This window comes from Helianthus annuus, chromosome 13 (assembly GCF_002127325.2).
Source record: "Helianthus annuus cultivar XRQ/B chromosome 13, HanXRQr2.0-SUNRISE, whole genome shotgun sequence".
Lineage (NCBI taxonomy): Eukaryota > Viridiplantae > Streptophyta > Magnoliopsida > Asterales > Asteraceae > Helianthus > Helianthus annuus.
Window position 1 is genome coordinate 157,333,241 of NC_035445.2, and position 13,478 is coordinate 157,346,718.

General features: G+C 39.8%; 1 protein-coding gene across 1 annotated transcript; it reads right to left on the reverse strand.

The window, feature by feature from the left end:
- Positions 1 to 928: 928 nt before the first annotated feature.
- LOC110902132 (putative disease resistance RPP13-like protein 1) lies at positions 929 to 6,011 on the reverse strand. The gene is made up of 2 exons (XM_022148864.2): positions 1,870 to 6,011; positions 929 to 1,158 (listed from the first exon to the last, which is right to left on the reverse strand). Exon 1 carries the CDS (start codon positions 5,853 to 5,855, stop codon positions 1,872 to 1,874), a length of 3,984 nt encoding a protein of 1,327 aa, XP_022004556.1. The 5' UTR covers positions 5,856 to 6,011; the 3' UTR covers positions 929 to 1,158; positions 1,870 to 1,871.
- Between the last annotated feature and the right edge of the window lie 7,467 nt (positions 6,012 to 13,478).

Consider the following 13,478-nt stretch of genomic DNA (forward strand, 5'->3'; position numbering starts at 1 on the left):
TGAAGGTTAAATTCACCACCACTAGCATCCGTGATGCACCAATCAACAATAACAGAGTAATATGTATCCACAGAAATTACAATCAGCAATTTGATTAATTACCAACGAAAGTAAATTTGAGTCAACAGCTTCTTTTATGCAGCTCTATCTGCAGCTGACCAAAGCATTGTTTACTAGGTGACAAGACCAATTGTTCCAAAAACAAAATGGCATACAATTTTAAGAAACATCTTAGCATTTCTTGATATGGAGGTGTGGAGAGTTTAACATGGTTTGATACAGGCGTGATGGAGAGTCATCATGCTTTGATAAACAAATTCATTATAAAACATATCAATTGTTTAACACTTAATAGAATAGTCATCAACATCATACTCAGTAAATCCCACCAATAGCAAAGGAGGGTAAGATGTAGATAACTTTATCTCTACCCCGTAGGAATAGAGAGGTTGCTTCCAGTGACCCCTGACTCCATAGTAGTTTTGCATCAAGCCTTGGACCTAAGGCACATAACATTCAGCAATTGGGACAAAGGCCGATTAGTGAATGTACCCCTTGTCTTTTAGCTATCAACGTCACCACATTCACCACATGATGCATGATTAACCGTCCCCCGCTTTTAACGCTTTTAACGTTATTTTCACGAAATTAGTAATTTAACGTTAAAATTAGTGCAAGCACTTTTGCCCCCGAGAGCCCACGCATAAATACGTTATACCGCAAGCAGGGCGTCACTTAATAGAATAGTATACCTGGTAAAAAAGGTGAGGCGGGTCGAGCGGGGTGGTGGGCCACGACGGGTCACTTAGAAAAAAATGGTCATTTTTTGTTTCGGGTTTTGACAGAAATGGGTACCGGTCGAAACAGGGCCTTTTGAAAACCAAGGATATTTTAAGCAAACATTTTTTGTTATGTTTTTATCCCTACAGAAGAACTAAAAATATATACACAATCATCAATTTGAAGTCAATTTTGTATACATAAACATTACAAATCTGTTTTACGATGCAGCAAATGGATATAAAATAAAATATTGGTACACAGTCTGATGAATCATTCATTAGATGCAGAACACAACTAAGATGCAGCAACACTTTACCAGCAAAATACATCCGATTCCTTTATAATAGAATAGAATGCTTCCTGTCACACTTGAGTCTGCAGCACCAAATGAGCGATGGTCAGTTTACTCATAGATCAACTTGTGATATTAAATATGAAAGCTAAAAGATCATAACAAAAAATAGTAGCTGGGGCTGCCATGAGGGTACAAACATAATTCAAGTGTTTCATAATTTCTACATATTAAAATATTTGCAACTCTGCAGTTCAGAGTCACAGGATGGGATATATAACCAGATAATAATCCGCGGCTCATTTGATGAAATTATTGAAAAAAGTGGTAAAAGAAATTAATTCAGATTTTGTTTTACCAAATAAAGAAAGAGAATGAAGATAATCACATAAACTCATAAAACAAATGCTACATGCTCCCTTTCCTATCTGAAATGGACTCTAAAAAAATAACGAAATTTAACGGCAATCATCAACAGATGTTACATTTCCCCTTTATATCCCACTTTCAAGCGTGACTTTATCATACCACAGACCATTGTTCAAAATAGTATTTGATTAGTAAAATAAATAGATAAACAGATGCTTAAAAGTGGATCATATTTCATGGGAATTCGATCCAATAAACCCATTTGAATATAAACAGGTTATACAAACATTATGATACATCATTAAACAGCATTATCATACTCATACCAGTACAAACAATACATACATATTAAAAAGCGTTTGTTTTAAAAAAGAAAAAAAAATAAGTTATTTAACTTTTAATCATAAAGGCAGAGGGAGAGAGACCTTCATATGTCGAGACAGGGGATATGGGAGATGAGGGGCCAGTAACTCCCCTTTTTACTGCATCTTTCTTTCAAACCTTCTGGGTAATCACCCAACCAGATGTTTAAACTCAAGAGTGAAGGCAACAACATTTCTGGTAGATCCTTCATCTTAGGGCAATTGGAAAAAGAGAGATGGTGGAGGGAGGGGAGGTGTTGGGGTTGCGAAGACACTTTCTTTAGATTACGGCATTTGGAAAAAGAAAGACGTTGGAGGGAGGTGAGGTGTTGGAGTCCCATTATAACTGATTTCAATTTCTCAAATCCAATTATTTGAAGAGAAGTAAGAGATGAAGGAAGAAGATGAGAAAATTCACTACTACTACGAGCTCCATCATCATCATCAACGTATAACTTCAATTCAACAAGTGAGGTTGGGAATGTCTGTGGACCCCACTCTGAAAAGGGCTTCTTCAACTTTCCTATTGTTAAGGAATGCAAATTGGAAGGCCAAACCCAACTTTCCTCCAACGAGGTCAAATTTTCACAAACATCCAATTTGGGACAATTTCTTATTTCCAGTTTCTCTAGCGACGTCAAATTGTTCGGAAATGACTCAAGACTTTCACAATTTGCAATAAACAAATTGGTGAGGTGAACCCAGCAATTCAGTTCAATGATTGATTTCAGATTTGGCCAATTATATATCGTTACATGTTCAAGCATGGGCATGCTGCTGCTGCTTCTGTTGTTGTTCATTTTTTGTCCTCCCCACTCCCACTCCTTTTCCAATAGCTTCCTGCAATTCCCTATTCTAAGTGACCTCAGCTTCTCCTGTCCTCCTTTTGGAAATGACACAACTGTCATTGAACTACAATATTCAACAGTCAACTCCTCAATGCCATCTGGACAACTGCAGCAATTCATATTCTTACAAAAAGACACTTCCAATGTCTTTAGAGATGTTAGGATGTTGCTCCTACAATTATCCTCCTCCTCTTGTTTCTCTCCTATACTCACCAAATTAGCACAATGCCACACTTCCAGTTTCCTCAGCGTCACAAGAATGTTACTTGCAGCTGCATCTGATTTCACCAGGTACCTTATTTCATTACAGACCCGTATGCTTAATTTTTCCACTGCCCCAAGATACTCTATAACACCTCCCCACACCTCATCATTAAGCCCTGAAATCTCCGTTATATCCAACTTGGTGACTGCTGATGCTACTTCAACCAGACTTCTCAACACAACACTATCACATTTATTTATTCTTAGATCATTCATTGAAGGCAGTGCTCCAAATGTGACTTCAACCAAATTAGGACAACCATATATATCAAGAACATTCAATGAAGGCAGTGCTTCAAGTGTGGCTTCAACCAAATTAGGACAATTTTTTATTTCAAGCTTTTGCAAGCGTGGAAACACAGCCCCTGACCATTTCTCCCACCCACGCATATCATCAAAACTCAGAATTTCAAGTGACGGAAATGCTTGACCAGTCCCAAATAACTCAGAACCCACAGCTTCCACCCCATATAAGCCTTCTATAACCAACTTCTTAAGAGACGGTAGCTGCCCAAGTTGCGGTAGAGATGTACATCTCTTACAACCTCTTATTGACACATGCTTCAAATGAAGAAACGAAGGATCCCCAACCCAATTTGGAAATTCTTTTCCCCCGTATGACTTAATTTCCAATTGTATTAATTTATCATCACAAGGCTTCAACTCATTTAGGACCGCTTTTTCAAGCATTTCATTTCGTGAATCATGTAGCTCATCACTCCAAACAAGCTCTAACTCACTAAGCTTCTTTTGTGAAAAGTTCGCCTCATGTGCATAGGTTGCGTTTTGCACTTTTTCCAAACCTACAACAGAAAATTTTTCATATAGATTCTTAAAGTCTTTAAGTTTGGCTATTTCACTTCCGCTTTCACTTTCAATATTGATTTCCGAGAGAGTAATATTTAGGCTTTTCATCTTGCCAATCTCTAACAGCATCTGAAACAAAAGCGGGGTGTCCTTAACGTCAAGATGCCGCAGATTTGTAAGCTTTCGAAAACTGTTGGGCAACTTAGTTAAGTTATTACAACCAAACAAGATCAATGTTTGTAAATTATAGAGATTGCCAACAGTTTCCGGTAAATGATTGATGCAGGTACGAGATAGATTAAGATATCTCAAGTGCCTCAAAGTACCAATAGACTCCGGTACCTCACTTATTTTAAAGCCGCTCAAACTTAGAACCCTTAGTAATGGTAACTCAGGAAGCAAGTCCGCGAGAATCTTGTTGGATAAGTAGAAATGTCGCCAACTTTCTACCTCCCCAACATACGTTGCCAAGAATGTCCTCAAGCATTTGGCTCTTTCAAATGCCTCGAACTTCTTGTAAGCTACATATTTCTCCTGAACAAATGACATGTGTCGGCGCTTTTCCAACATTCCCTTCCTAATATTTTTCTCGTTCTCATTGTCTAACCTTAAAAAAACCTCGGTGGAAACAGACGTTGCCAAGTCATTCATCAGGTCATGCATCACAAACAACGAGTCACTATTAGGTGCATGTTGAAAAAACGACCTTGACAACAACTCGTCAAAGAATTCATGACCCAAGTATTCTTCTGTTGAGTCACTTGGAGTTGGATGGTGCAAGAAACCTTCAGCCATCCATAATAAAACGAGTTCCTTCTTGTCAAACAGGAAATCCTTGGGAAACAAGGAGCAGTATGCAAACAACTGCTTCAAAGGTCCCGAAAGATCATGGTAGCTTAGTCTTAGGGCGGGGATGATTTCATCTTCAACTGGTAATTTCCATATCTCACTTTCTAACACTTCCTTCCATGAATCTTCATCTTCTTTTGTCCTCAGTGATGTCCCAAGTGCGATCAATGCCAAAGGCAACCCATTACATTTTTTCACAATGCCTTCACCATGTGGTTTAAGTGACAAATGTGAATCAAAATTTCTTACGCCTAAAGCATGAACAGCAAACAAGGACAAAGCATCATCATATGACAGGCTCTCCAGCTGCTTGTTTAGAGGATTGTAACCCAGAATTTTGAGCAATTTATCCTTCCGTGTTGTTACAATGATTTTACTTCCTGGGGCACATGTGTAAAACGGCCTGACGAGGGTTTCCCAATCCTCACGTCTCTCACTCCACACATCGTCCAACACCAGTAAAAATCTTTTCCCGGTTAGGTGATCTCTGAGAGCTTCTTGAAGCTCATTAAAATCTGAAATTTCCTTTTTTGCCATAGATTGAAAGATCTCTTTGCTTATGCGAAAGCTATCAAACTCGTCTGAAACACAAACCCATGCCTTCACTTCGAAGTGATCCTTGACTTGCTCTTCGTTATATAAAAGCCTGGCTAGAGTAGTTTTCCCAACCCCACCCATACCAAGTATGGGAACAATGCTATAGTTTCGATCACATGGTTCTTCCGCTGGTAACAGTAACTGTTGGACCAGTGCCTCTTTCTCAGCTTGGCGTCCAACAATACTAGATGGATCAACAACAGAGGATTGGAATCTTCTGTTATTATTTTTTGGCTTAGTTTCCCCTCCCACAGTCAAACCAAAATCATCTCTCTGCTTAACGAGACGTTCTAACTTGGCGTTAATACGGTCTAACTTGTCATGCATCTTAATAGTTGGTGAGAAGTTTGTGCAACAACTTGGGGTCAGCTTTCTTACCTTGCTGGTCATGCCTTCTGAGTCGTGGGAGAACTCACGATGCATGGCTTCGGTTGCCCAACCATCGAGTACGTCATCGATGTCATAAGCCAAATGTTGTAGATCATTCAGCCATCCTTTCACAGCATCATCAGTTATCCCCTTCCGAGAAGCATCAGCAAGCACACGTTGGATTAGTTTCAACGAGTCGTGACATTTCTCAATCTCGGCATCAATCCCCTTGTAGCGAGCAATGCTATTCGAAGTTTCAGAGACCAACTTCTCAATGAGCAAAGGGAGGACGACAGAAAGCACGCTTTCAGCCATTGATTATGATGAGATTGTTGAAATTGGTGTGCGTGAAATTGTTGTTAATTGTTGCGTTGCTGATAGTGGTAGTGGTTTCATTCATTCAATTGTTATCTCAAGGTTTGTATTATTGGGCCGTACCATGGAAATCAGCATTGACCAATAAGGAAGAGGGAGTAGTGGATAAGCTTATCTCTTCCATGTGGATGTGGATATTTTTATTTTATTTTCAGTTTTAACTAGAATTGCGACCCGCCGCAATGCGGCGGGGATTCTTTAGTTATAACTAAGTCGATCTAGGACCCGTACGTTATGTTAAACCTGTTAAACGGGAAAAAAGTAGACGATGTAAAAACGTTCACCTACACACGCACGCTGCATTGTATTAACTCGCAAAATTTAGAATGAAACGTAAAAACGTTAAACCAAAGATGCACGATGCGATGTGTTAAGTCACAAAATTTAGAACCAAGCATAAAGAGAAAAATTTGCGGAAAATGAAAACTATAAAGGACCAAGTTGAAAGTAGAAAAAGTTGTGAGGATAGATTGCAAAAGATAAAAAGTTTTGGGTTAAAAGTAAAAAACAAATAGTTTTGGATTAAAAGTAATTTATGAAATACTTTTGGGTGAAAAGTGAAAAAAAAAACATTTTTTTTTTGGAAAACCCCCAAAGCCAAAGTTACAACAACCATATACATAACCATTTCTTCTTTGAAAACCCCCCAAAGTACACCCCGCGTTGCGACGGGGCGTAAAACGGTGTCAAATAGTACTAATGTCACACAATCGTCATCGACCACCAACACTGACTCGATCTAGGATCTGTGTGTTGTGACAAACCTGCCAAACATGAAAAAATAGAGGTACAAACTTTGAACCGCCCATGCACGTTGCGCCGTGTTAATTTGCAAAATTTGGAACAAAACATAAAAAAGTTGAACCACACTCGTACGTTGGTCGCATTAACTCGAAAAATTTAGAACTATACGTAAAACGAAAATTTGTGAAGATGAAAAGTATAAGTGACAAAAGTTGTGAAGTTAAATTGCAAATAATGAAAACTTTTGGGTTAAAGTTAAAAAACAAATTATGTTGGGTTAAAATTACCAAAGATAAAAACCTTTGGGTTAAAAATAAAAAATCAAGTTTTTTTCTTGGAAAAGTCCCAAAGCATAAGTTACAACCACTTATGCCTATTTTTTTTGCTTCTTTATAATGTAATAATTTAATGGAAAGATCCTATGAAATAATGGGTTTGCATATAAACCTATCAAACCAATCTTATCTAGATGGTTGGACCCCACCGGCTGCTAAGAGAATTCATTTGTCTCTTTAGGGTGAACGGGGCGTACTCGGGGAGTGCCCTCGGTGAGCGATTTCCTCGATCGGGAACACCGCCGCCATCAACGCGGGGTCCCGAATCGGGGGTGATTTTGTTTGTGTGTTCTGTCACACCCTGGCTTTGCGGAAGCGTGGTTAATTTGGTGTGACTTCTTAATACCATAGCTTAACCATAACAAGCTATATGAATTTAAAATCATGCAAAGTCATCCATTGAAAATAAAATTGTCAAACATTGTCTAAACGGGTAAACACCCGACAACCATTACTTGTCTTAACAGTACAACCACTACCATAATGCAACATAAATAAACATGGTTCAGAGGCTATGGCTTGTCCAGGAAAGAGCCATAAACCTTGAACCCGGATGACTCTGAATCTAAATGCAGCGGGAAATCCTGCTAAACCGTGCCAGATCCTTAATTCCCTGAAATACATGTAAGTTGAAAAATCAACAATAATGTTGAGCGAGTTCATGCGAAAAATGAGTAAATAAACCTTTATCTTTATCAAAAACCCTGGTATGTAGCAAATAAGGAAATAAAAGAGATCACCAATGGGTTGCAAGTCCACTGATATGTGTGAAGTGCAAGTAGGGATGACTCAAACCTAGCGGATTTATGCGTCGGGCACTAAGTCACCCCGAGGTCCGTTCAGCTGGACCTGGGGCTGGGCTCGCTACACCCAGATAGATCTACCGCTCCTGTCCCTCGGTCCTCAACGAGGATTAATGGCCTCAAGTTTCTGCCTACCCACTCACATGATCTAAGTAATAACCCTCCTTATGCTAACCATACCATGTATAACATATCCATAATCATTGTAACATGTATTTCACCCCCGCAGTTTATAAAACTGAAAACAGTTAAGAGAAAAGGGGGACATGAACTCACAGTGAACGCGTCACAAAATCAAGCAATCCAATATCCAAGTGCTGTGCAACGACCTACATGTGCTAATTCTATTAGTCGGATGGCCGTGCTTTAGCTTCATAGATTATATTTTTGGGAAACAGTTAGTCAACCGTTTCGTATATATATTTGATACGCATTCTCCTTCCCAAGGATGGGGGAATTAATTATATGTATACTTATATTATTTTATTAAGTCCCACTTAATATATTTTATTTCTTATTCCAAAATATATTTATTTTTCTCAAAAATAATATATTTCCTTTTTCTCATAATATTTTCCCAAAATAATATATTGACAATATACGTGCTTATGAATACTTCCGAATAAAGCGTAAGTTACGTTTTGGTGATTAGGTGGTAATAGAAATTACCGTTGTAACTTATATGTTTGCCGTGAAGGCGTTTGTATTATTTTGGGCTTGACAAGGTTAGTAAATATTATTTTTACTCTAAAAATAATATTTATACATTTTCACAAAATAATCATAAACAGTGAGGTGACAAAATATATTTACCGAATAAATATTTATCACTTTTAGTTTTGTGAAAATCCCACCTCCGATTATTTATAAATAAAGTTGTGGCGAAAATATATTTTTGAAAACATGTCAAAGTAGTCTAACACTTGTTAAATAATTCTAAGTGTTAGATTTTTAGAAAATTTCGCCAGAGTTTCCCCTGTAACTGGAGGTGGCCACGCTTTCAAGCGTATCATTTTCTTTTACAAATCATCTCAACAATTTATCAAATCAACCGAATCAATTTTCAACACTTCAAATAGAAGACTAGTATGTAAAACCGCGTCATTTCATGAACTTGTAGTTTTTACAAAAACTACGGTGTAGATCTCGTTATTTTTAGTGGATCTATATATAGCATAACTTAGTCTTGCAAAAACCTCGTTTTTAGAACAACTTACTTCTTACAACTTCCCGACAATTTTTGTAAACATTGTTATTTTGTCGGATCTTTTATTCTACAAGTGTTTCTACACTTGTAGTTTATAGAAATCGTATTTGTTAACACTTTATCCATTTTTATAAAAACATGATTTTCTCGACACCCGGTCCTACGAATATACCACTTGTACATACGTAGATCGGCTTGTTTTAAATACTATTTTTCACATTAAAACATTTTTACACAAGTTCATGTTTCCCGTGTGGTGGAGTTTCACCTTTTAACCCTTGTACCAAAGAAACCAGTGTATGTCAAGATACGTGATCCTAACAAAGTCGGGTTAAACGATGATGAGAGCCACCACATCATAGATCGGGCCATAAAAACCAACATATTCAAATACTACGACATTTACACGCGTTTTGAGCTTTTAACCAACGATATACACGTTTTTAGTAGACTTTAAAGTTTCATTAAGCGGGTTACCGACATTCAACCGACAAATATCCTTTTAACCACTTTAGACATGACCAAAAATGAGTTTTAAACGTTATACCTCTAGCTCGGGGCTAGGGAAGAAACTAGTCGAAAACTGCGTGGATAATAGCAAACGGTAGAGGTCCTCCGCGCTCCGTTTGTTCCGAGCTCCGTTGTACGTAACCACCGACACTTGAATATGCTTGGAATGTCAAGACTTGAACCGAAAAACGGATGTGGGGGTGGTGGTGATCTCGGCCGAGAGGAGGGAGAGGGAGAGGGAGTGGTGGTGAGGTGAAGTGTGTGTTCAAGTGTGTGAGAGATAGTGAGGTATTTATAGAGAAAGTCGTCTCGATCCTCGTGCAATCCAATATAAAATAATAAAGCTCGTACTCTTGTCCCTCCTTGGTTGGCCGAATTCTTTAGGATGTAATGGTACTCGGTTCGTTTTCAATCGTTCAGTTACGGTTTAGTTTGGTTAAGTGCGTTACTTTAAGGTACTAACCTCGTTAGTTGTTTTAGCGCATTAAAAGCGGGTGTTAGGGTAATCAGGGACCCTAACTGGCTCAGAAAAGTACCAATATTAATTTTGGCAATATTTTTATGTTCCGCGTATTGTCCGGTTGTTCGGTCGGATAGTAATCCGTTAAAGTGCTTAAGATATCCGTTAAGCGTCATAAATAATATTTTTTTTTTTTTAGCGACACAATTTATTCTGCAAAGTGTCGGGAATAATTCCTCATATTTTGGCACTTTATTAATTAGCTAGAAGCTAGTGTGTTGATAAAAGTGCTGTGTTTCGTGCTAAAAGTATGTTTTAGGCACATCCAAATCTCTGTATCTTATCCCTAGAGACGTAATCATACAACCCTTGTATTCCTACACACACTCTGGGTGTAGTAAAAATATTTTGGCTCATTCAGGCCTTTAGAGGCAGTGTTTGCCTGATGCTGGCTATACCAGCATGTTCACTGTGTTTCCGTTTAGTGCTACTGTGCTTTTGTGCATCATGTTTGTCACTAAGGTTCAGTAATTAAGTAATGTAGTGACAGGAAAAATCATAGTATGATGCAGACATGTATAAGTATCAACAATCAAGTAGCAGAAATCTCAGTCAAGCACAGTAATTAGGCAACAATTAATAATTAATTAAGTCGTACGGATACCTGGTTTTGTGAGGGTTGTCACATTCTCCCCCCGTTAAATAAATTTCGTCCCGAAATTTAGGTTCTGCTTGAAGAAGCAGGGTTCTTAGGAAACAGGTGGGGGTATTTCTCTTTCATTCGGTCTTCACGCTCCCAGGTGAATTCAGGACCATGTTTAGCATTCCAGCGAACTTTGACGAGCTTGACACTGCTCCGGCGGGTCTTGTTAACTTTCCAATCCGTGACCTCAACAGGTTCTTCAACGAAGTGGAGCGTGTCATCAATGTGAATCTCGTCGGTAGGAATGGCAACGTTAACTTGAGTTGGACTCCTCTTTAGATTGGATACATGAAACGTATCGTGAACGTTATTCAGCTCGGCAGGTAGATCCAACTTGTATGCTACTGTTCCAATTTTCTTCAAAACCTTAAATGGACCAATGTAGCGTGGATTCAGCTTCCCACGCTTCCCAAAGCGTGCTACACCCTTCCAGGGTGATACTTTCAACAAAACCATATCCCCAACCTCAAACTCTTGAGGTTTCCTTTTCAGATTAGCGTAGGTCTTCTGGCGATCGCGAGCCGCGCTAATGCGATCTCGGATTTGCGCGATCTTATCCGTAGTTTCCTGAACTACATCGGGACCTACCAATTGTCTATCACCTGCGTCAGACCAACAGAGCGGCGACCTGCACTTGCGCCCATATAAAGCTTCGAATGGCGCGGCACCAATACTGGTGTGGTAGCTGTTGTTGTATGAAAACTCAACCAGGGGTAAATGCTTATCCCAGCTACCGCCTAAATCCATTACACATGCTCTCAGCATGTCTTCCAATGTCTGAATCGTCCGCTCACTTTGGCCGTCGGTCTGTGGGTGAAACGCGGTGCTCATATTCAGCTTCGAGCCAAAAGCTTCCTGGAAGGATTGCCATATCCTCGATACGAACCTTCCATCTCTATCAGAAATAATTGAGAGAGGTACTCCATGGCGAGTGACAATCTCTCTCATGTAAATTTCAGCCAATTTGCTTGTATGATCCTTCTCGCGAATAGGCAAGAAATGTGCTGATTTCGTCAAGCGATCCACTATCACCCAGATAGTGTCATGGCCCTTAGGCGTTCTCGGCAGCTTTGTAACAAAATCCATGGATATTTCTTCCCACTTCCATTGGGGAATTTTTGGTTGTTGCAGAAGTCCCGAAGGCTTCTGGTATTCTGCCTTAACTTTAGCGCAAGTCAAACATTGGCTCACGTAGATAGCAACATCGCCTTTCATCCTAGGCCACCAATAATAATCCTTAAGATCTTGGTACATCTTGTCCGCTCCCGGGTGGATAGAGTACCGTGACTTGTGAGCTTCATCAAAAATAACCTCTCTTAAATCACCAAACAAAGGAACCCAAATCCTTTTCTCAAAACATAACGTTCCTTCCTTGTTTGGAACCAATATCTTCTCCATCCCACGGAGATATTCTTTCTCAAGGTTTCCCTCCTTGAGAGCTTCTTTTTGCGCTGCTCGAATGCGTGAGGAAAGATCGGTTTGGATAATCATTTCCATAGCCCTAACCCTTATGGGCTTGATTCTCTCCTTGCGACTTAGGGCATCGGCGACCACATTCGCCTTCCCCGGATGATACTTGATCTCGCAGTCGTAATCGTTCAACAACTCAACCCATCGCCTTTGCCTCATATTCAACTCCTTCTGGTTGAATATATGCTGGAGGCTTTTGTGATCTGTAAAGATCGTACACTTCGTACCGTAAAGGTAGTGTCTCCAAATCTTCAAAGCAAAAACCACTGCGCCTAGCTCCAAATCATGCGTGGTATAGTTCTTTTCGTGCACTTTCAGTTGGCGTGATGCGTAGGCGATAACCTTTTGACGTTGCATCAACACACAACCCAATCCTTGACGCGAAGCGTCGCAGTACACCACAAAATCGTCGGTACCTTCCGGTAGAGCTAAGATTGGCGCGTTACAAAGCTTATCCTTCAACAACTGAAATGCTTCATCCTGTTTGATTCCCCAATCAAACTTTTTATCCTTTTGCGTGAGGAGCGTCAATGGCTGAGCGATCTTTGAAAAATCCTCAATAAATCTTCGATAATAGCCAGCCAAACCCAAGAATTGCCGGATCTCGGTTGGCGTCTTTGGCGCTTCCCAATTCTTGATCGCCTCGATCTTGGTTGGATCCACATGAATTCCACTTTCATTTACCACGTGCCCAAGGAATTGCACGTCTCTCAGCCAAAACTCACACTTAGAAAATTTGGCATACAACTGCTCCTTCTTCAGTAGCTCTAAGATAGCTCTGAGGTGTTGCTCGTGCTCTGCCTTCGACCTTGAGTAGATCAAGATGTCGTCGATGAACACAATCACGAACTTATCCAGGTACGGCTTACAAACTCGGTTCATCAAATCCATGAACACTGCAGGTGCGTTTGTTAAACCAAACGGCATGACAAGGAACTCGTAGTGCCCATATCGAGTTCTGAAGGCTGTCTTCGGAATACTTTCTTCCTGTATCCGGAGCTGATGATATCCAGAACGAAGATCGATTTTGGAGTAGAAACTTGAATCTTGAAGTTGGTCAAACAGATCATCAATCCTTGGCAAAGGATACCTATTCTTGATCGTCAGCTTGTTCAATTCTCTGTAGTCAATGCACATACGGAAACTACCATCCTTCTTCTTGACAAACACAACTGGAGCTCCCCAAGGCGAGAAGCTTGGTCGGATAAAACCCTTATCTAACAACTCTTGAAGTTGCGTTGACAGTTCTTGCATCTCAGACGGGGCAAGTCTATAAGGTGCCTTAGCCACAGGCGCGGCGCCTGGAACTAAGTCGATGCGAAATTCCACTT

What these genes read in the sequence shown, in the direction of transcription:
- LOC110902132 (XM_022148864.2), bottom strand. Translation starts at nt 5,855, where the DNA reads ATGGCTGAAAGCGTGCTTTCTGTCGTCCTCCCTTTGCTCATTGAGAAG.